Raw genomic sequence first — 24,970 nt, 5'->3', positions numbered from 1 at the left:
TACAGTTAGGTATATATAGAAAGCATTTGAACTTAGGGATAGCTACATTATACATTTGTTTAAATATATTTTTTTTACTTCAGATATTGTTACAAATGAAATAGGACTCCTAAAATTCATAAATTGTGTTTGAGCTAATAAAATTGAAGTCCAGATCAAGTGTAAGAACAAATTCTATATTCTTGGTGTATCATACCTATAGTTATGATCCTAAAGATTAAGAATCTTAAAATGTTTATGCTTTGACCCCATAATTTCTGCTTCTGGGAATTGAACCTAAGAAAGTATGGTAGAAGCTTGCTTAATCAACTCCAGACTAATTATGCTCTCCATTCTGTTTGCAAATATATTGAGTGATACTCCTGTTTTCCTATTCTGTGGTGTGGTCCTACACTCTGCTTCAGCCAGTTTGCCTCCAGCTACAGACCCCTGGGAACATAGCTGTCATTGAACAAGTTGGGTCTATTACTCGTTGTAGGGAGGGAACATGCATATGGGAAATTGTGGGGTATTTCAGTAGGAGTGTTCAAAAGGATTTATTATAGGATTTGGGCTTATATAAGGAAGAGGGTCTTTGCTCTGGATGGGATATTGTTAGGATGTGGGCTGATTCTTTGGATATCTTAATCTTATCTAGGAGGCAGGCTGAATAGACAGAAACTGAAGCTACACCTGCTGGACAAGCAGCAGTCACCCCTGTCAGCCAGGAGAGGGGGATGTTTGGTGTTTTGTAGGTTGCACAATGACCTTATTTTTTGTCCAGACAAAATTTTGAAGTGTTTTTGTTTTGTCTCACTTTTTCATGGTCTCAGAGTGACCTTGTCTGATGTTGATGTTTTGTGAGATTGTTTATGTCCAACAGGAGAATAGTGTGGCCTAGCTTCCCCTAGGCCCGCTTCAGACATCATTAAGGCCTAACTGTCGTGTCAAGCAGTTTCCAGATGTTAGGGGCAGCTTTTTTCTTCCTCTTAGTAAGAATCAGTTGAAACCTGTTTATATCCATTGTGCTTTTTGTAATTATAGAATTTAATTAGATCGTATATAAAACACCTATATTAGTGTAGAAAGAAAGAGGGATTATTTCAATGAAAACTTGAACATTTTTGGAAAGACTAAGGTGAAATGCTAAAAACGTTTTTTGAATTGCTATTGAATTAGGGGTGGGTAAAAGGCAAAAACAAGTAGGCCATTCAGAACACATTTTTACCAGAAGCGTTCTTTGTACTGATTGCTTTACAAGTATCTTCTGGTTCTCAGAAGTTAAAGAAACCCACATTGTAAATTGAAGTGATACATCATAAGTATGATGTATACAATAAAGATAATGTGGAACTCTTTATCACCAGAGCCACAGTCACAGACAAGGAGTTGGCCTTGTAACAAAGATTAGTGCATTAATATACTTTGATATGTTTTAAGGTAAAAAAAAGTTTGAGGTATGTATATGTTCTTTTTTTGATTCCTCACTCGAAGCAACATTTTAAATTAACCTATCAACTATAGTTCTGATTGTCAGGTAACAGGCTTTTACTATGCAAAAAAAAAACAAAAAAAAACTACATGAATGAAGATTTAGGTGCAAAATTGTTCATTAAAACTTTATAATAGTAAAAAAAAGAAGAAAGTGTTTATTAATGGAAGTGATGAAATTATAATCAAAGGTGAAATAGTATATAGTTATTAAAAGTAATTTTTCAGATAGTCTTAACAAGAAAACATGCTCATATAGTATGAAATGTAAAGAGCAAATCACAAAACCAAATAAACTATGACCAGAATTTTAAGAATGAATATGTAAAAATTTTAAGTGCAAACAAAGTGTACATATATAATTTGGAAGGAAATGAACCAGGAAATTGACAGTTTACCCCAGATGCTGGGATTTCAGAGGTTTTAAATTTTGTTCTCTATGCTCTTCTATACTTTCCAGGTGTTCTGTGATGAGTATATATTATTATTATTGTTTGTTTGTTTTGTATGTTTTTTTAATCAGGGGGAAGTATTTTTTTTTCCTTTTAAAAAAGTTTTTAAATTCCACTTAGTTAATATACAGTGTAATATTAGTTTCAGGTGTACAATTTAGTGATTCAACACTCCCATACAACACCTGGTACTCATCACAACAATGGGAAATACTTTTTTTTTTAGATTTTATTTATTTATTATTTGAGAGAGAGAGAGAGATTGAGAGAACGAGTGGGAAGAGGGGCAGAGGGAGAAACAGACTCCCTGTGGAGCAGGGAACCCGACTCAGGACTCAATCCCAGGACCCTGGGATCATGACCTGAGCCGAAGGCAGATGCTTAACCAATTGAGCCACCCAGGCGCCCAAGGGGAAATACTTTTCTTAAGAAGAGTCCCTGGATTGGCAATTTTAGAAATAAATACCTGTGTTAATACCAGTGTGGCTCTTTGCTCAGTGTGTTTCATTCAGTAATGGAAGCTCAATGTCAGAAAAGCTTTATGTTCCCAAACGAGAAAAAAAGCAAAGGCACGGGCATGATTTTTTTTTTAGGTTCAGGCTCCTATGGATTTAATTGACAGGCTAATGTTTCTGACTTCTAAAGCCTAGTGTAGTAGACCTTATCTCTGAATTAAGCTTTTGTTGATTGCTCTAATCCCCACCCAAAAGCAAAAGCTCCTTGTTTATACTCTGTTAGTGTTTACCATGCTTTGCTTAAAACAAAAACTGTGCATGTATCTTTCTCTTCCTACATTGCATGGTCTTTGGAAGGAAGAAGAGAATGACCACCTTTGTATTAATAGCTTTACCTTTGTTCCTCAGTAATTGGCTAAATGTCTTGAACACCTGTACAGTAGTAACCCCCACAATATGAAGATTTCCTGAAGGAGTATGTCTTAAAGTATCAGAGTCGATAGTAAAAAAAAAAATATGTTCTCGAGGGCCCCCTCTAAAACCTAGCAGTCTAAGTGACAGGAAAGCCAGCCTATCAACAGCAGACTTTACATTTCGCCTGATGATTCTGGACTGTTTTCACAGTAGAACCATGTGTGAACATATAAATTGTTATAGCCATTTTGGAAGCATTTGGGCAATATGTTATAGCATTTGGGCAGTATGTCTATCAAAATTGAAAATGCACATCACCTTTGCATTTCTAGGAATTTACCCTCCAAATATATTTGCACAAAGTAGACAGTCATATATGGACAAATATCCTTATTTAGAACACTGTTGTTTCTCAATAGGAGAGTGACTAGAATATTATGCTGCCATTTAGAATGAGGTAGGTCTCTTTGTATTTATGATGATGATGTCTGTCCTTTTATTATTATTTTTATAAGTAGGCTCTACATCCAACATGGGGCTTGAACTCACAACCCCGAGATCAAGAATCGCATGCTCTACTGACTGAGCCAGCCAGGCACCCCGATAATGATTGCTGTTCTTTATTAAGCCAGGCACCATGCTATGCATTTGACATATTTTATCTGATAATTCTTATAACAACTATATGGCAGGCACTATTATTATCTATATTTTGCAGATGAGAAACTGAGGCACAGCGGTTAAATAATTTGTGCATCACTTGTAAGGGGCAGACCTGGTATTTGAATCCATATAGTTTGAGGTTAAAACAGGTTGCACTTTTAACCTCTAAAATGCATATCCTCTATTCTACTGATGGAGAAAGATCAAGATATATATTATTTTGGGGGGCGGGGCAGAGAGAGAATCCCAAGCAGGCTCCATGCCCAGTGTGGAGCCCAACTCAGAGCTCCATTTCACGTCTCTGAGATCATGACCTGAGCTGAAACCAAGAGTTGACCACCCAACTGACTGAGCCACACCGGTGCCCCAAGATATATATTAAATGAAAAGCCGAATTGAATGTAAAATATGCGGTCATTTGTGTCTTAAATTTTTTTAAAAGTGACAGCACACACTGGAAGGATATAAAAGGAACAACAGTGGCTTCTTAAAAGGAGGGAATGGATACCCTTTCACTTCATATGTTTCTCTCTTGTGTGTGCTTAAATAATAGGCATATATAACTTACAAATTTTTAACTAAAATAAGTATCTGACCTTTTGAAAAATTGTAATACTTAATGAAGACATGCTATAGTTATAAGTCACGAATGCTTAATCCATCTCTACTTACCTACTTCAGTATAGAGTTCCCCTTATTCTAATTTCCTATCACCCTCTCTCAGTTCAGGATAATAGCTTCTTTTAAAACTCACTTCCACTGAGATTCATTGTTTACCTGAATTCGCTGTCAGTCCTTAAGTTTTTGATTGACATTGTACCTCATTTTTGTATTTTATCCCTTTAGATCACCTACATTTTTTATTGTTTCCCAAAGGATTTGAGACTGCTTACTGTAATATATAAGTACAATTATTTTGGCTAGGGGCGCCTGGGTGGCTCAGTCAGTTAAACATCTGCCTTCAGCTCAGGTCATGATATCAGGGGCCTGGGATGGAGCCTACTTCTCCCTCTCCTCTCCCCCTGCCTTCCGCTCTCTCTGCCTGTGCTCTTTCTCTCTCTCTCTCTCTCTCTCTTTGTCAAATAAAACAGAAAAAAAAAGCCCAATTATATAAGCTAATATAGTTCTACAGTTGAGGTGTAAAGTCAACTTTTAGTTTCCTGGAAGTAGGAAAAAAGTTTAGAGTTCAGTAATTCTTGTGATTTGACAAAAGAACACATAATCATTTTGTTTAAAAAAGCAAAACAAAACTTTTTTTTCCTTTTTCTAAATTTTGAGAAGACATCTTTCATGGACCCTTTTATGCAGTTCATACTTCTTCAGTTGTTTGTTGTTTTTGTCTACCCAACTAAATTATAAGCTTCCTTAGGACAAATTCCATTTTACTCCACACTATTTTTGTTCTATCTATACCTAGAAAAATGCCCTATTTTCATAGTTGAAATTATAAATTAAGCAACAACTGCAACCCAGCTACATTTCAAAGATTATATTACTGCCGCTTTTCAAAGATTCAATCTTTGAGCAATTTAGAAATTGATACTACTTTCATCCTTCTCAGCAGGGAATCTACTCTGATCACCCTCAAAAATCACAATTTATTTCTTAGTGGGTGGCTTTTACCAGGTTCTTTTGTAGCCACTACTTATTGAGTGTGTAATGTAAAAAGAATAGGAAATTTGTTTGAACTGGTGTTTTATGAGTTAAATATTTTTAAATATGACCTATAGGTTTCAACCACATTTTTCTTTCTTTTAGGCCAAGTCATCAAGGCATGGGACATTGGGGTGGCTACCATGAAGAAAGGAGAGATCTGCCATTTACTCTGCAAACCAGAATATGCATATGGCTCAGCAGGCAGTCTCCCCAAAATTCCCTCAAATGCAACTCTCTTTTTTGAAGTAAGTCTGTGTGTGATGTTGCCTTGTTAGCATATGTTCTACTATAGTGCTGGCTCTGAAGCAACAAACGGGCAGAGGAACAAGGAACTAGGCTTGCTATTGAGAATCAGATCCAACTTATTTATTTTGGAGCTTGGCTTCTTGAATTGTTTCCCACAAACCCAAGGGGTGTGTGCCAGTGCTTTCTTAGAAACGTGTTTCTGGCACAGAAAGGTCATATCCAAATAAACAAAAGACACCAGGCTTAAGAAATAAAGATTCTGGTCAGTGGGGTGAGTATAACATACTCAAAATTGACCAGAAGACAGGTTGGAAACGTGGGAGGTAAGCGTTGAAATGTACCTAAACCAAATTGTAAGATATTTTCATATTAAACAGGCTTACTATTTGTCACAGATCTCACTTCTGAATCATTAGAAGCAGTAGGTGGTGATAATGTTATTCATCCTGTGTTGAATTACATATATTTGTCCAAATCTGATTAAAAAAAAAATTAAGGGAGGAAATGCCTGAAACATCATAACTAGGTAAAAAACACCTTTACTTGGTCTTAGGCCTGATTCATAAGATTTATTTTTACATTTAAAAAGGGAATTCCATGAATCTGGGGTGGAAAGGTGGTGGCCTTTAGAGTCAGACAAAACAGTTCTGGGCCAGCACCTTGTAGCTCTGGCTTTGTGCCCACAAGGCAGCTTTCCTAGTATTTCCTGTCTGTCTTTGCGCTGCAACCCCACAGGATGCAGTCCTAGACGTTATCGTTACGTGAAGGCTCTTTCCAGCTATTGAAAGTGCAGTCTTCCTTTTTTCCTACTTTCCCAATAACTGAGATGCATTAGATAAATATAAAAGAGTTTTATTTTGTAGAATGAAAGGAAAATTGGTTGCCCTTGTCTTTAAGTATATTAAGTTGGCTCTGTTTGGTCTTTTCTCAGCCAAATCCTTTTTTCCTTTCTAGATTGAGCTCCTTGATTTCAAAGGAGAGGATTTATTTGAAGATGGAGGCATTATCCGAAGAATCAAACAGAAAGGAGAAGGATATTCAAACCCAAACGAAGGAGCAACAGTTGAAAGTAAGTATTGCTGTGACAGCAATACTTAGTCCTTAAAAATTGGGTTCTATTTATGGGGATAAAATGGAGATTTCTTTCTAAAAATCTGTTTATAGTAATAAACAATTGCATATAGCCCAAGAATAGTTTTGGGGTTTTTAAAAATTTTTTTTTTTTTAAGATTTTATTTATTTGACAGAGAGAGACACAGCGAGAGAGGGAACACAAGCAGGGGGAGTGGAAGAGGGAGAAGCAGGCTCCTCGCTGAGCAGGGAGCCCGATGCAGGGCTCGATCCCAGGACCCCGGGATCATGACCTGAGCCGAAGGCAGACGCTTAACGACTGAGCCACCCAGGCGCCCCCAAGCCCAAGAATAGTTTTAAATTCAACATTTATTTCATAGTGACTTTATTTGGTAAATATTCATCCAGCATGTCCATGCCAGGTACTGTGCCAGCTTCTGTAGACCCAGAAAGTGAATAAAAGGTAATCCCATCCATCAAGTCCAAGTCTATGGACTCCTTCGTGTGCCAGCAACTGTATTAGCTGCCTTACATATTTATTCATTTATTTCTCACAATAACCTTACAAGATAAGATTTATTATCCCCAGGTGAGAAAAGTGAGTTCAGGGAAGTTACATAAATTGCCCAAGGTTACAGGGTTAACTAAACAGAGCAGTTAGATTGCAGTGCACTTCAGAGCTATCAAACCCATTTCACTGGCTTTCCTCAAGAAGAAAAAGTTCATTTTAGTTAGATCAAAATTGGATAATAGTGAACTGAGGGTTGCTGGAGTGGGGGGTGGGGTGGGAAGGAGGGGGTGACTGGGTAATAGACACTCGGGAGGGTATGTGCTCTGGTAAGCGCTGTGAATTGTGCAAGACTGTTGAATCTCAGATCTGTACCTCTGAAACAAATAATGCAATATATGTTAAGAGAAAAAAAAAAAAGAAGGTAGCAGGAGGGGAAGAATGAAGGGGGGGAAATCGGAGGGGTAGACGAACCATGAGAGATGATGGACTCTGAAAAACAAACTGAGGGTTCTAGAGGGGAGGCGGGTGGGAGGATGGGTTAGCCTGGTGATGGGTATTGAGGAGGGCACATTCTGCATGGAGCACTGGGTGTTAACGCACAATGAATCATGGAACACTACATCTAAAACTAATGATGTAATGTATGGGGATTAACATAGGAATTAAAAAAAATTTTTTTTAAATTGGGTAATAGTGTTCATTTTATTCTAGGAGATCTGGCTTCAAGTTCTGCTTTGCCATTTATTGGGTGACTTAAAGCTATTCCATTTTTTCATTTGCTAAGTTGGGAGTAAGGATACTACTGAGGACTGAGATACCTGATCACTCCTCCTCCCTCCCAGAGCACGTTCTGTATACCATCATGTACCCTATTTGTCATCATGTACCCTATACTATAATCAGTGTTTGCCCCTTCCCCCAGTATACAACTTGAGGACCAGAATCTTTCTTCATCTTTTTGTTTCCAGCATCACCTACAGTGCCTTACACACATTTGGTGTTTGGTAGATGCTCTCTGCATGGATAGATGTTTGAAAGATGCCACTCACTGAGCTGAAGTACTTTAAAAAAGAGTTGTGAGAAAAACATGGAAAAGTACTTCCACTAAGAAAACAATCAAAGCACCAAACAAGGATGGCAATATGAATTCTGATAAAAGGCCTATTTAAAGTGAAGAGCTCATTTGGAACTGTAAACTAAAATGGTTGATTTTCTTATCTTTACTTTTGTATATACTATTTGAGACCCGTGTTTCGTTTCTGTGAGTCTGGCAAATTAGTTCAAATTGAGTTATTCATTTAGTTGGATACAATTATAAGTAGTATTACTGTACTATTGCAGTTGAAGTGTTTAGGTAGCTATCATTCGTGGTTAAGTTTTGGAATAAATGAAGAGGAACTCAAATGTTGGAGAAATACCTAGACCAGGAGTGAGAACTAGGATTCTGGCTTCAGCTGACTCTAACTAGCCGTTGCCTCTCTGGGTGTTAACTTTCTTCCTTTCCGGTGACACAGGGGTAGATGTATTGATTTCTATGGTCCTTCTAGTCCTGAACATTCCATGACAGAATTCTAAATGTTTATGAAAGTTACAGGGATGATAGAAAATTATCTTTAGCAAGTACATAAAAGGTTATCTAGAACATACATTTTAATTTTTTATTATGAAAAATTTCAAACATTTACAGAAATATTTTTCCCTATGATATAGTAACTCCCCAAATTCAACAATTGATAATGTATATTTTTAAACTGGAGGTTTTTGGCAACCAAAACAAAAGGAAGATCTTTCCCCAGTTATAGACAGTGCCGCAAAGCTACCACTGCAGAGTTCACTTTGGGGCAGGCTAAATTAAATCAGATCTTGCTTTTAGTAATAATTTCAGTGGGAGTCTTTATTATGTAGTATTTCAGTGGGAGCTTTCTGTTTTAAAATAATTTTCAACTTATAGACAAACTGTGAAACTAGTACAGAGAATTCTCTTATATGCTTCACCCAGCTTCCCCTAATATTCACATCTTCCCTCACCACAGTACCTCTGTCAAAGCCAGGAAATTAACCTTGATGCAATACTATTAACTGTTTTGCAGATCTTATGTGAATTTCATCAGTTCCCACACTGTTGTTCTTTTTCTGGTCCTTGGTCAGATTCAGGACCCTCTAATAGTAGTCTCTCCAGTCTGTGACAGTTGATCAGTCTTTCTGTGATTTTCATGACTTTAACACTTGAAGACAGCTGGCTGGTTATAGAATTTACTTCAGTTTGGGTTTGTCTGATTAAACTGAAGTTATTGAAAAATACCAAATAAGTGGTGATGTGCCCTTCTCAGTTCATCATTATCAGGAGGTACATGATAGTGATGATATTAACTTGGGTCCCTTGGTTAAGTTGGGGTCTGCCATGTTTCTCCTTTGTAAAGTTCCTATTTTTGCCTTACTAAGTATCTCATAGGGAGAGAACTACTAGAAGACCATGCAGAGACGAGATCTTCTTTTACATCACACCTTCACATGATGATTTTAGTGTCCATGAATGATTTTTGTATGCAGCAGTTATTACTGTAGTATTTGCCTAATGGTGATTTTTCTATTTCCATTGTTCTTCTACAATTTAATTGGAATTCTGCTATAAGGAAGAGCTGCCTCTCCTCCCCTGTTTATTCAGTTATTTATAATAGTATGGACTCATAAGAATTTATTTTATTCTGTAGGTTATTATTCATTGCTATTCTTTTTTAAAAGTTTTTTTTTTTAAGTTTATTTATTTATTTATTTTAAAGATTTTTTATTTATTTATTTGACAGAGAGAGACATAGCGAGAGCAGGAACACAAGCAGGGGGAGTGGGAGAGGGAGAAGCAGGCTTCCCGCGGAGCAGGGAGCCCGATGTGGGACTCGATCCCAGGACCCTGGGATCATGACCTGAGCCGAAGGCAGACGCTTAATGACTGAGCCACCCAGGCGCCCTCATTGCTATTCTTATTTGTTGCTCAAATTGTCCCAAGTTTGGCCATTAGAAGGTTCTTTTCAACGTACCTCCTTTGGTTTTTAAGCACGTCCTTACCTTTTTTTTTTTTTTTTAAGATTTTACTTATGGGGCGCTTGGATGGCTCAGATGGTTAAGCATCTGCCTTCAACTCAGGTCATGCTCTCCAGGTCCTGGGATTGAGCCCCATGTCAGGCTCCCTGCTCAGTGGGAAGTCTGCTTCTGCCTCTCCCCCCCTCCCTGCACTCGTTCTCTCTCTCTCTTAAGTGAATAAATAAAGTCTTTTCAAAAATTATTTTTAAAAAAGATTTTATTTATTTTAGAGAGAGTGAGCAAGGGGGCGGGGCAGAGGAAGAGAATCCCAAGCCGACTCCATGCTGAATGCGGAGCCCGACCCAGGGCTCAGTCCCACAACCCTGAGATCATGACCCTAGCTGAAACCAACAGTTGGAGACTTAACCAGCTGAGCCACCCAGGTGCCCCAGTACTTCCTTACTTTTGGTACAAGATGCTCTAGGCTCATTTTGTAACTTCCTTGCCCTGGGACTGGAATCAGCCATTTCTCCAAGGAGCTCTGATTTCTTTTATTAGAGAACGGTATTTAGAAAGCAAGATCCGGGTGCTAGGTGTACTCATACTATGGAATGTTATTGCTTCTAGAACCTCTTAAGCAAACAGAGTTAGGAAGTATATGTGCCTCAATATGCCTATATACACAACTATATGTATTTTTTAGTAGTCTGTGTATATATTACAAGCTATGAGTACATACTAACACTTCCAGTTCCAGTCCAACACCACAGGTTCATTCTCACCTTCTCCCCTTGCTTATTTAAAACTGGTTTCTCCAGCAGTGAGAAACATCACTCTCATTATCCACAATATATTTATTTGCTTAATTGTAGTTTATACAGAAAGTAGTTTTAGAATTGCTAACCCACACCCTGTGAAAAACAAACTTGCTAAATATAGGAAATATTTGTGTATAGTTCCTTTAGTCATGAGCCTTAGAGCATACATTGAAAACACTGCTTTCCAACTTAGGTTAGTTCTTTTTCCTCACTCCCTTCAGTGTGGTTATGCTATTCCTTTATAATACAGTTACGTTCATTTGTTATGTTTGTGTTCCGCACGCACTGGTTGATGTTAACTATTTATTTGTGTTTGGGGTGGATGAAACATTACCATGATTCTAAACTATACAAAAAGATACACACAGAAGTGTCCCCCACCCCCCATCTGTACTAACCTGTTCCCATTTCCCCTTTATTTCCACCTTCCTTCCTACCTATTTTCATTGGTCACCAGTCACATTAGCTCCTGGCTTATACTTCTTGTATTTCTTCTGCAGAAATGAGCAGGTACCTGTATTTTTTCTCTTACATCCCCTTCCCTTAATATACTATCAGTGGATTTTTAAAAATATTTGAATAATTCTTTATCTCATTTTACTTTTCCTGTTTCCAAATATCTTAAGAAAGGATAATGACTGATTTTTGTCTCTCATCTTGCTAGGATTGTACTTTCTTGGGAAATTTTAGAGTAAATGGTTTATTTTTACTTTTTCTCCCAAAAGCCCTTTTTGGTTTTTTCTGGAACAAATCAGTTTTATAAAAATGTATTTTTACTTATCAAGGGTAAGGTGTCCTGCTTTCCCTCTTTGAAACAAATTCACTGTGTGTGGGAGGAAGACAGAGGGTTGACATAAAAGTGGTCTCTGTCTGAAACCACAATCACCTTGTTATTTTGGAAGTCTTCTTGGTCTTTATCACTTTGCCTTTTCTGATAGCATCACCTGTACACTTAGATTCAAAGCCAGGAAGAAATCCCAGAACTAAAGCCAGTTCTGCAATGAAAGAGAATAGGAGACAATGATGATCCATCATATAATATGTCATTATAGACACACAAGAGTTACAGAGTGCCTGTCACTTCTGTGTAAAGGTACAGTGAGTAGTCAGGGGAGGGCACACAGGCTTTGGAAGTGATAGACTTGAATTTTGAATCTTAGAATCACAACTTGATATTCTTATGACTTTAGACAAGTTACTTGACTACCTTGGGCATCCAGATTTGTCATCTGTAAAACGGGAATAATAATCTTTTACACCCACACAACAGGTTGTTGTGACGGTTAAAGGTAGAAAGGTGCCTAGTACAGGACATTTAATTTCTTTTTTCTGCCCTCTGTATTCTGCTTATATAATTTGCTTCCTGAAAATAGATTTAAGGAAGGAAATCCTTGACTCCTCTTTATCTTATATCCCACATCCAGGTCATCAGCAAATCCTTTTGGCTCTACCAGGGTTGACCTAGAACCCATGATTAATTTGTTTTTGTTGTTAACAGTCTTCAAATTAATTCTGTAGCCTCTTAATACTAATTGTATCTAAATACTATTTCTCCAAGATGTTTGTTTGGTTTTTGAATAATAAATTGATGGACTAAGTCAAAAGGCTTTTACTGAATTGTGATCTTTTGCTTCCTTTTAATTATTTTGTATGTGGAAGAGGAGAAAACTTACATTAGTTGACAGGATTTATTCTTCCTCAAAGAATTTTTTTTAAGATTTTATTTATTTATGAGAGAGAGAGAGAGCACAAACGGGGATGGGGGGGCAGGGGGACAGAGGGAAAGGGCGAAGCACCGCTGAGCAGGGAGCCCGACTCAGGGCTGGATCCCAGCACCCTGGGATCATGACCTGAGCTGAAGGCAGACACTTAACTGACTGAGCTACCTGGACACCCCTCAAGGAAATTTTACCCTCTCTGTCAGGATCCTAATAATTCAATCAATTTTTAGATTCTGTTCCAGTGTGCTTTTTCTTAGGTCATTTAAGATGACCATCTTGTAATTTTTATTCAAGCTTGTTCTTTTTCCATTAAAAAAAGTCACAGTGTTCTCAGGTAGTCTAATTGACATTGGGATGACGACTGATACTTCAGTTACCAGCAGTAGCTACATTGTTACCTTTAAGCTTTGCTTTCTTAGAAATCTAATCTGACTGACATAAGGCTCTAAATAGCTACCGCTCCTCCTTCCCCAAGTGCCCTGTCTTTCACATTTTTTGATTTGTTAACTTCAGTGCTTAGAGTAGACACATCAGAATGCTGGCTGTATGTGGCTCTCTTGCCTCACGGTGCCTTCCGCCACATTTGTCAGTGTTTTCAAATATGAACATTTCAGCAGAGCCATCTGCAGGATTATTTGTTGGAATACCCTTCCTTCTCACCTCCTTTCCCTATCCAGATCCCCCTGAATTCTTAAGAGATAGGCAAGGGGTTTAGAGAATGATTTTAAAAAAGAGTAAGAAATCCATAGTTGGGAGTGCCTGGTTTGCTCAGTTGGTTAAGCGTCTGCCTTCGGCTCAGGTCATGATCTCAGGGTCCTGGGATCGAGCCCCACATTGGGTTCCCTGCTCAGCGGGGAGCCTGCTTCTCCCTTTCCCTCTGCCTGCTGCTCTGCCTACTGTGCTATCTCTCTGTCAAATAAATAAAATCTTAAAAAAAAAAAAAAAGAAATCCACAATCATGTTGGAAAATAGGGAGAATACAAGAAGTGGATCAGAAATTATGAAGAATTTCTGGAATATATAAAGTAGATAAAATTGGACTGATGGAAACTAGACTCAGGAAACCCAACTCAAAACAGGTGTAGAGAAGATCTCTGCAGAGGTACATACCATTCTTCTCAACAAACTTGGGCAGAACTCCAAGCTCACAGTCAGCTGGTACAAGGGAGCCAAAGCAGGCTATGGGGCAATCATCAGAGTTGTTTTAAAACAATATGAAACAGTTGGGGCAATAAACTTTAGTAGCAGTACTCAACTTTGGCTGAATTTAGAATTACCTGGGGAGCTTTTAAAATCCTGAATGCCCAGACCAGTTAAATAAGAATCTTAAATCTCACAGGCTGGAACTCTAGGCACACATTTTTTTTTTTTTTTAAGATTTTATTTATTTGATAGAGAGAGACACAGCGAGAGAGGGAACACAAGCAGGGGGAGTGGGAGAGGGAGAAGCAGGCTTCCTGCTGAGCAAGGAGCCCGATGCGGGACTCGATCCCAGAACCCCGGGATCATGACCTGAGCTGAAGGCAGACGCTTAATGACTGAGCCACCCAGGCGCCCCTCTAGGCACACATTTTTAAACTCCCTGGGTGATTCTAATTTGCAACCAAGGATTGAGAATTACTCTAGGGTCTGGCTGTGTCTTTGTTCCCGGGCTAAAGTCAGTAAGGCCGGATTTCTTAAAATAAAATAGGGATCTGCCTCAGAAGACTCCATGTGTTAGGACTTGCACTAGAGAATGAGAACATAAAGTATCTTTGAACGTTTAAAGCAGATTTGAAGGGGAAGAAAAGTGAAATAGCTCTGCACAATAGTAAATAGGCTCAAGTATTTTGCTTCTGAAGTAAGACTTTTTCATATATCACCACTGGGGAAAGGTGTCCCCAGCCTTCATGGGCACATTGTGCTCAGCTCATAGTAAATGCTCGGTAAATATTTCTGGAATCTCCACCCATAGATTTCCACAATCAGCCCACCCCTTTGGGGAAAAGCCTACTGTGGAAATGTATCTAATCACTTAGAAAAACTGTGCCAGTTATCGACAATCATTTGATCTTTCTGCATCCTTCCTTTATAATATGACCAGATAACAAAGAAACATCAGCAAGTACCCATGAGAAGAAGAAGTACCAAGATAGACTAAGAAGAAATAAAGAGAACTTTTAAAATATTTATTATTACTGGGGCGCCTGGGTGGCTCAGTCAGTTAAGCGTCCAAATCTTGATTTCAGCTTAGGCCATGATCTCAGGGTCCTGGAATCAAGCCCCATGTTGGGCTCAGCACTCAGCACAGAGGTCTGTTTGTCCCTCTCCCTCTGCTCCTCCTCCCCCCAATCCCCATGCGAACACACACACACACTCTCTCAAATAAATTAAAAATATTTTTTTAAAAAATAAAATTCTTATTACTATCTTCAGAGATACTTAACAGGACATTAAATTTACAAGTCAAAAAACCAGCTTCTCTGAAAAAGGAAAACGAAGATAAAGTTTCTGGAAATTAAGAAAATTATTGTCAAAATTGGAACTCAGAGGAAGGGTTGAAAGGCAAAATGGGCAGTCCCAGAATTCTGAATTGGTGATATAAGAAAGGTGGTCTAGGATCTCTCAGAACATAGAGCAAGAAAACCCAAAGATATGGAAGGTGGAAGAAAGAAGATAGGGTTGAAAAATCAAAGATAGACCAATTGAATCTAATCAAACGTGATAGAAGAAAATTTCCTAGAGAAGATAGAAGAGCCTTAGGAGTTGAAAGGGCCAGTTGAGAGGGGCCTACAGCAGTAAAGAGTGCTTTTTCACCTAGATACATTCTGGTGAAATTTCTTAATTCCACAACTTAAAAAGAAAATTTTGAACTTTTCCACAGAGGAATAAGCTCTATGCAAAGGAATGAGAATCAGAATGACATCAGACTTATCCATGACACTAAATACTACATGACAATGCTTTGAGCATTGCGACTCTGAGTATTTTGAACCTAGAGTTGTATACTCTGTTGATTCCTTTAAGTAGAAGAACAAAATCAGCTTTTTGGAATATGCAGACTCATGCCCTTTTTGAAAAAAATACTGTAGGATATACTAAAATATCACAAAAAATAAAGCCAAGAAGTGAAGACTTCAAGGCATAAGCAACATTAGTGAGCAAAAAAGTAATTTCCATAACATGTCAGTGAAGTTGGATGCATTTATCTTGACAGATCCCAGATACAGCAAAACTATAATGTCAAAAGTAATAATAGTTTAACAATCTGGAACTAGGTTCTGGGTCATTTTAACAAAATGCGGTGGAGATGGGAAATGGAGAGGGGAGGCAAAATTGTCGAAGATTATTTTCTTGGGATGCCTGGGTGGCTCAGTTGATTAAGTGTCCAACTCTTGATTTCGGCTCATGTCATGATCTCGTGGTGTGACTGAGCCCTGCATCAGGCTCACGCTGGGCGTGGAGCCTGCTTGAGATTCCCCCTCCCCCTCTCCCTCTCCCTCTGCCTCTCCATCACCATCCCCCCTCCCTCACATGCTCATTCTCTCTCTCTCTTTTTGTCAATAAATAAATATCAAAAACCAAATGGCACCAAAAATTGGAAATAGAGGAGTGATTTCAGGTATGCCCATGTTGAGATCTGATAGAGCTATGAGAGTTTTTTGGTTTTGTTTTTTACATGCTTTTGAATTATTTGTGAATGTCCTGGTAAATTTTGTCCAGTAAGAGAGCAAATTCTTGAAACCACTTTATTATATGTTTTCACAAAGTAATACAGTGTGGCACGTGGTCTAAAATGGACAGTGTTTATTCTTTCAAATATCTTGAATTTATGTAGCTCCTTCTAAAAAGGCAGCTTCAAGTCTTCAAGTAGAATAAAATCTTAGTAGAAAGTAGTCCTTTTTGTTATTTAAAAAAATCCAGCCAATGAATCATTTATTTTAAAATAGTATTAAAAGACAGAAGCTCCGTATCAGTAAAAAATTTAAATAGCTCTTGGAATTTATTAAAAATAGGAGTACTGGGCGCCTGGGTGGCTCAGTTGGTTAAGTGACTGCCTTCGGCTCAGGTCATGATCCCGGAGTCCCAGGATCAAGTCCCGCATCGGGCTCCCTGCTCGGCAGGGAGTCTGCTTCTCCCTCTGACCCTCCCCCCTCTCATGTGCTCTCTCTCATTCTCTCTCACACAAATAAATAAATAAAAATCTTTAAAAAAAATAAAAAAATAAAATAAAAATAGGAGTACTGACTAATATTCAAAAAGGAAAATTCCCATAAGTGAGTGAAAATTACTACCATTTTCCTTAATGCCCTGTTTTCAAATTAATTGTTAAATAAAATTTACTTTCTGGCCTTGAACTGTGTGTTAGGCACTGTGAGGTACAAAAGAAGGGTAAGACATTGCCTTTGCCTCCCTGCTCTGAGTTTTATTCATACAGCGACAGTGTTCTCTGTGGAGCACTAAGTGGCTTCTTGAACCAGAGTTCTAAAACATGTTTAATCTGGTATAATTTACCACTGATTGAAGGCAAATAATCATAGCTAACTTCCATTGAGTTCATCTCTGTGTATCCACACACATCACAGTGTCCTCACATAGTAGATACCCTGACGTAAGAGGGAACGAATGCCGGGTGCTGGGCTCAAAGCTTTCATTCGGGCCCTGATTTAATCCTCTCCGCAACTACTAGTTAGCCAGTCTTGTTTTCCCTCTTTTGTGGATGAGGCGACTGAGCTTCAGATCATTTAGATGACCTTGCCCAAAGCCACAACTGGTAAGTGGCAGAAGGGGACTGGAATCCAGGTCTGACTAAAGAGCTCACCCGGTGTAGAGAGGAGTGATGCGGACTTGTGTTGGTATAGAACTTATTGCTGTGCGTTTGCTTCCTGTTGAGACTAAGACCTATCATCTGTCATCCATTTGCATGAATTCTTCTAGTCAAGTAGTCAGGGCACATGCCCGCCCTCAGCGTCCGCCCCTCAGTTCTGTCAGCAGTTGCACAGTGGCATTTGGTCACCTCTCACGGTATGAAGTGCTGCAGAGGAGGAAGGAGGCTGGTTGGGGGCAATTTGACCACCCTGCTTGATGGGGACAGTTTCTCTTTCTTTTTTTTTTTTTTTTTTTAAAGATTCCATTTATTTGAGAGAGAGAGAATGAGAGACAGAGACCATGAGAGGGAGGAGGGTCAGAGGGAGAAGCAGACTCCCCGCTGAGCAGGGAGCCTGATGCGGGACTCGATCCCGGGACTCCAGGATCATGACCTGAGCCGAAGGCAGTCGCTTAACCAACTGAGCCACCCAGGCGCCCCCAGTTTCTCTTTCTAATCCGTGATTAATATGCCTCTCCTGATTTTAGAAATCCATCTCTGTTTCCTGATTTGCCTTTTCAGGGGGTCATTAAGAATCCGCTGTCTCTTGGATATTCTGCTCTATTAGTCAGGCAGAGAGAAACTCATTTGGCATGAATTAGGCAGCAGAAAAAACCCTTGCCATGTGGGAGTAACCTGTCACAACCTGGTTTTCTCTGGCCAAATGACTGGTCTTGTCTAGTAGTAATGCCATTACAACATTCCCATTCAGATCCCCATGACCCAGTAATTGTTTTGGGAATGAGTGCAAAGCTATCAGACACCAGCTACTATAATTAGAAAAGGGAAAAACAGACACTTACCAGAGCTAACGTCTTTAGGCTGGAGCATTTACGGCACTTTTTTTTTTTTAAGGTTATGGAGCCTCCTTCTCAGTTTTGCTTCCTAAAATACAAATTCTACAGTTTTTAGGTTCTTGCATTCCGGTTTTTGTTACTGCAGTACACTCTCTTTTCCTTTTCCCCCCTATTTTAATCGGAGTACAAATTGCTGTCAGCACATCGAGTTCATGTGCCAGCCACATTCAGAACAGGGTGTTCTGTGCTCTTCAAAACAAAATTGCTCTAGGGCAGTAAGAGAACAATAAGTCAGAGCTCCAGTTTAAGTGATGTTTTGCAGCAGACCCGGCTTACTTGATGTGGTTACACTCGGATTGCGCAGCAAAGCTCGGGTAATTTCATTTGGTTTGACTTCATGGGGTTTGGAGGGCCTCCCCCCTCCAAGTTACATAGACTTTAAGTCAAGAGAAAATGTTCCTTTCTGTGTTTTTTTTTTTTTTTTTCTCTACCAAAAAAGCCCTTAAGTAGAAGCATCCTGTATGTACTTTTATTCTCTTTGGGCACGTCATAGATCATTTACTTCCCGTAAATCATGCTGGTTGGAATTAGCAACAGACCTCCTGAGCCCTAGAGGCCGAGCTCCCAGTGAGTCATGATGGTTATTATTAAATATTTATTAAGTGAGTATTTGCACTAAGAGATGCAAGGTCAAAAGCAACCACAGGTCTTCCTTAGTCAGAGTTGCCACGGTTTTCTTTGGTATCAATTGTTGAGACAATTAAAAAAAAACAAAACAAAAAAAACCCCTGAGCACTGGACCTGTAGGAGCCAGGCATGTTTGCATCTGTCACCAAGAAGGGGGCCCCTGCTGTGGTGGTCGCGGTGTTTCTGTGACTCCAGGGTGGTGTGAGAGCTCTTGTCAGCAGTTTTGTAGAACTTGTCCCACCAGTGTTCTGAGTTTAGAAACCAGTTAGCAGAGAGATAGCCTTTGCTACTTGTAGATGTAAAGAATCCATGGGCCTGTGATACCTTCTCTTACTCTGACATTCCAGATGAAAAGGCGGTGGTTTTATAAGTACGTATGAACCGGTGTGTATGTGTGTGTGCATATATCAGTTGAAGATTTGATGGTACTGTAGGTAGTGTTCAGGTCCAAGTTAGAAGAGTTAGATTTAGCAGGAAAAAAGATTAGCCGCAGATTTTTACCTTCCTACCAGGTAACCATAAACACTGGTTCTGTCATTTACTGTCTCTCTTACACCCAGCTGCTTTCATTATCATTTGCTTGCCTTCCTTATAATTTGAACCCTTTTTTTGGCTTGCTTGCTTCACTTCTCTTTCCTAACACGTTTATTAGTAGCCAGTCTTTTTCCCCCTATTGTGATGGGTTGTCCCATGTAAAGAGAACTTCTGAAATTATTTATATAATTTTAACATCAAGTATATGAATCAAGCTGAAAACTAGCCTAGGAAACTGACACACAGGCAGGAATCCTTTGCAGAGTCTCTGGATTTCCTGTTTTGAAAACACATTCAAACTTGATCAACCAAAAACCACAATGAATGTACTGATAGTTTCCTCCCCGACTAAATGTACTCTCCTTTAGGGAGGAAGATACTTCTAACAATAAACCTCAGACAGAAAAATCTGTCAGCTGAGTTGTGAAGTACTAGGATAGTAAGTCTCAATACTTGAGAATATTCCTCAGTTCATGAGCTGAAATTCACTTTGCTCAGCAGTTTTTTTTTTCTTCATGAAAAGTATCATCGCATTAGTCAACATCAGATTTCTTGGGCAAATTTTAAAATATTTAAGAGCATAAACTTTTCAGAACTCACAATTCCTTTAGCAATATCAGCTTTATTTTAGTAAAAATATCTTAAGCCTTAGACACCCTGCAGAATCTCTCTAGATGTATCTGAAAATGATAATAAAGCTGAACTTATTTTGAAAATATTTTCTGGGGCGCTGGGTGGCTCAGTCGTTAAACGTCTGCCTTCAGCTCAGGTCATGATCCCAGGGTCCTGGGCTCGAGCCCTGCATTGGGCTCTCTGCTCAGTGGGAAGCCTGCTTCTCCCTCTCTCACTCCCCCTGCTTGTGTTCCCTCTCTCACTGTCCGTCTCTGTCAAATAAATAAATTAAAAAAAAAAAATCTGAAAAAAAAAAAGAAAATATTTTCTAATTCAAAAGAATTTTCAATGTGCTATCAGCTGATTTTTATTTTACCTAAAGCATTCCAAAAGTGACTGTAATAGGATCATCTACATTTATGACTGTGGGGCATAGAGCAAAATTCCTGTGTATCAACTCCACCCTGAGAGCCAGTGTATTTCTTGCCCTTGTTTAGAGAGTCATGCCTCTCTCTAATTTGGCCCAAGCTTCTTGGACTCCAATCCTACGTCTTCGATGGAAGCACATTAGGATGGTCTCAATTCTAGTAAATCAGAAAAGGATAGAGAGCTTTATTTATTTTTTTTAAGATTTTATTTATTTGACAGAGAGAAAGAGAGATCACAAGGAGGCATAGCGGCAGGCAGAGCGGGAGGGAGAAGTAGGCTCCCTGCTGAGCAGAGAGCCTGATGTGGGGCTTGATCCCAGGACCCTGGGATCATGACCTGAGCTGAAGGCAGACGCTTAACCGACTGAGCTACCCAGCGCCCCAGGATAGAGAGCTTTAAAGTATAAATGTCCATGTGACATTGTGGCTCTTGATGTCTATACCACCGCTGTTTACTTTTCAGGGTTTCTCTAATTTTTCAGGCCTGGACTTAAATAATTAACTGAACAAATAATTAACTGCAGGAATTAGTTTTCAAGCTGGTTTCTGGCCTGTATCGAGAACTGTATCACTGGGTCATAGATTCATAGAATTGTAGAGCTTCAGAGGACCTTTGAGATCATGTAATTCAAAAGTAGAGTAAGTTGGAATTGAATTTGTGTTTGGAAACTAATAACTGTCTCATGAAACAAGTATAACAGAATGAGTAATTTTTAGTCTCTCTAAAACAAGTTAAAGTTAGAGAAACTGGTGTTAGAAAAGAAGCATTTTAGGAAATTGTAACGTTTGAATCTAGGCCATTACATTACAGAAGTTAGAATAAAGAATTTTCTTAGGAAAGACCAGTTATTACATTGCTTGGTGACTGCTGTGCTATTGTGTGAGCCATCCGTTGTTCTCACTGAGTCAAAGACCCAAATGGCAGAGGATGAATATCTTCCATATGAAAAATAGTTGGAATGATTCAGAGAGTTGCTTGTCCTAGAAAAAAAGTAATGGATCAAGAAAAATATACATATCTACATGCATTTTTCCTATTTTATCTTGAAGAAACAAAAGCTCCTTATTTAATATGAAATTTCCCTGGGAATGAGCTGAGTGAGTTTAAGTGGAATAGGAAATTAGGCCCCAAGAAATTGACTTCTTAACATTTCAGAAGAGATGGTTAAATAATTTGATTTGTAAAATTATAGTAGACTAATGATTCCTTCACACTTTATAGTTACCACTCCACTAAGGGGTATAGCTGTGATATAGTTATTGATGATGTTGGCTTTGGGTTTTCTGGTTTTACTCAAATATATTTGTGAATGAGATTAGGACTCTTAAGAAAAAAGCGCTTCTTTATTCAGTTAACCTTTGTTTATCTTTGGGGAAATAATCATTTCGTTGTTTTTTTCCCAAGCATCTGAAGTCAAAATGTAGCTATAAATGTTTAAGTCATCATATACTTGATATTAAATTCGTGGCACCTTGATAATTATCTATTAACTATCTTGATCCTGTGTTACAGGTGAGGAAATCTCTGTCATATAGTAGGTTTAAATTAAACCTGTGTTTCTGCTTTATTGTCCACTAAGCTATCTATTTTTTTTTTTAAGATTTATTTATTTATTTTAGAGTGTGGGTGGGGGGCAGAGGGAGAGGGCAAGAGGGAATCCTCAAGCCGACTCACCACTGAGCTCAGAGCCTGACACAGGGCTCCATCCCAGGACCCTGAGATCATGACCTGAGCCAAAATCAAGAGTTGGCCACTTAACCAACTGAGCCACCCAGTTGCCCCCCCAAGCTATCTTATTGATACAGTTGTTGGTAATTACAAGTATAAACTTAGAAATAGGATTGCTCTTAAATTTTCAGACAGGGTAGACAAAGCATCAACAGGACATACCCCATGTGTCTCTAGATGAAATGAGAAAGGGAACATAATCATTTATCACTTCTCTAAATTAGCCAGTCCTGCGGAGCAGCCTTACTGACCGACCTGTCTCCTCTCCCTCAGTCCACCTGGAAGGCCGCTATGATGGAAGGATGTTTGATTGCAGAGATGTGGTATTCATTGTTGGGGAAGGAGAAGACCATGACATTCCAATTGGAATTGACAAAGCCCTGGAGAAAATGCAACGGGAAGAACAATGTATTTTACATCTGGGACCACGGTAAGCAGCAAACCAGCCAGTACACAGCGATCTAAAGGACAGGGATTTGTGTGTGTGTGTGTGTGTGTTATAAGAAGGTGGTCTCCTTTCATTGTTTTGCATGTAGCTCTTCAGTTTTCCCCACACCATTTACTGAAGAGACTGTCTTCTCCCCATTATATAGTCTTGCCTCCTCTGGCATAGATTAATTGACCAAATAAGTGTGGATTTATTTCTGGGCTCTCCTGTCTTGTTCCATTGACCTATGTGTCTGTTTTGTGCCAGTATCATACCGTTTGGATTACTCCAGTTTTGTAGTGTATCTTGAAGTCTGGGAGTGTGATACCTTCACCTTTGTTCTTCTTTCTCAGGATTGCTTTGGCTATGCAGGGTCTTGTGTGGTTCCTTATAAATTTTAGGATTATTTGTCCTAGTTCTGTGAAAAATACTATTGGTATCTTGATGGAGATTGCATTGAGTCTACAGATTGCTTTGGGTAGTATGGATATTTTAACAATATTAATACTTCCAATCCATAGGCATGGTATATCTTTCCATTTATGTCCTCTTCAGTTTCTTTCATCAGTGTTTTATATTTGTGACAAAATGGATGGACCTAGAGGACATTATGCTAAGTGAGAGAAATCAGACTGAGAAAAATACCATATGATTTCACTTATATGTGGAATCTAAAAAACAAAACAAATAAAGCAGAAACAGAATCATAAATACAGAGAACTGGTGGTTGCCAGAGGGTTTGGGGGGGTGGTTAGGTGAAGTAGGCGAAGGGGGAATTAAGAGGTACAAACTTATGGTTATAAAATAAGTCACAGAGATGGAAAGTACAGCATAGAGAATATAGTAAATAATATTGTGCTAATATTACATGCTAATGGATGATGACTGTATTTATCTTGGTGAGCATAGGGTAATATGTAGAATTGTCTAATCACTGTGCTATATGCCTGAAACTGTATAACATTGTACTCAACTATACTTCAATTAAAAAAAAGAACAGATATACCCTTGCTTTTTCAGTCAACGTTTTAGTGTTTTCAGTGAAGTTAATGCTAACAGTGGAAACGATTAAATCAGGCTACAGTTAGTCATGGAGTAAATTAATGAGCCATATAATATCACAAAGATCTGTGAGCCTGTTTACTTGATTATTGTGTGTCAAGGATAGGACTGACAGGTGAGTTTTGCTGTTTATTTGTTTTGCCTGCCATATTGCCAAGACAGGAAGCTGTTGGTCTGTCTCACCTGATTCTCCTGCCCCCCTCTTTCCTTTTCTCTAAATTAGGTGGGAGGCAGTAAGACATGTGAGGGTTGGAAGTAGAAGAAACATTTGGATGATTTATTACCACTTGAATTTGTGCCACCTGTTCTTATACAGAGTCCCTGAAAAAAAAAAAAATGTTCTTCCTGGATCTAAAGGCAGCAGAGATGACTCATTTTTGCCTAAATTTTTCCCATCATAAGGATATCCATTAGCACTTCCCAGCTTAGAACTATCAGACACTAACAGTCTCTCTTGTGAAAACATGTTTGGTATTATTTTTAGACCTAAAATTACACCACGAATCTAACCCTTCTATCTTGAGAAATGGACCCTTGAGAGAAACCAGGGTGTTTTGATTCTGTTTGCATGAAAGTGCATCTGCTTATCTGGAGTCTCCTCCCTCTCTGGCTCCTTGGATTTCAGTTCCTAGGATTCTGAGTTCTTGAGAATCTGGATGGCCTGCACTTACCCATAGGTACAGTCAGCCTTTTGTACAGTTGCTTGCCTTTGTGGAGCCTCAGGAGTAATCCAGTGGCATATTCACCTTTACCCTCATACGTGAACCCTAATTCTATTTCCCAGGTGAGGGTTTGGCCAGGCCTGCAGATGCTCTACACCTGGACCCCTTTTAGAGCCTTCATGGAGGCACCTTTTATTTCATACCTTCTTTTTCTCTGTCATCCTTTTTCCACTACTGTATTCCTGTTTTAGTGTGTTTTATTTACATTTACCCTATAGTTGTATTTCACCTTCAGGTGAACTTATTTCTCTCATTCTAGAAGGAACTATTTTTTACTCAAGTAGAGCATAGAGAAGGCTGTCTCCTCCGTATCCAGGTAATATCTAATTGTTTTTACTCTGGCTTTCTAAAATTATAGTTCTAGACTCATATAAAGAGAGTGGTATTTATGTCCACTGTGTGCTTTCAGATTTAAGCTCCTTGAGGATAATTCTGCATACATGCAAGCACAGATTATATGAATCAGTTCGTTGTATTTTGAGCTAGTTAATGGGGTGGGGGGGTGGCTATATCAAGTTTAATGGCAAAGAGATACAGAAATCATCCTTATATTTACTCATGCAAATAGTTCCTTGCACATTTAAATTGTTTGTTGTGTCATTAATGGTTAATACCCCCCCACTATGTACCT

The 24,970-nt window shown here is 38.8% G+C and overlaps 1 protein-coding gene across 9 annotated transcripts in view; it reads left to right on the top strand.

Annotated features, from left to right (window-relative positions):
• Nucleotides 1-24,970, top strand: part of FKBP5 (FKBP prolyl isomerase 5) — a 117,312-nt gene that overhangs the window by 72,458 nt on the left and 19,884 nt on the right. For all 9 annotated transcript variants that reach the window (XM_045866772.3, XM_054505833.2, XM_045866776.3 and 6 more), the window contains 3 exons: nt 5,213-5,355; nt 6,311-6,425; nt 22,402-22,558. In XM_045866772.3, the coding sequence (XP_045722728.1) occupies nt 5,213-5,355; nt 6,311-6,425; nt 22,402-22,558 (415 nt within the window). The remainder of the gene's footprint in view (nt 1-5,212; nt 5,356-6,310; nt 6,426-22,401; nt 22,559-24,970) is intronic.

Source organism: Mirounga angustirostris, unplaced genomic scaffold, assembly GCF_029215605.1.
Source record: "Mirounga angustirostris isolate CCGP_5_RB_7025 unplaced genomic scaffold, mMirAng1.0.hap1 SCAF_8, whole genome shotgun sequence".
Lineage (NCBI taxonomy): Eukaryota > Metazoa > Chordata > Mammalia > Carnivora > Phocidae > Mirounga > Mirounga angustirostris.
This window is presented reverse-complemented; position numbering and strand designations above follow the sequence as displayed.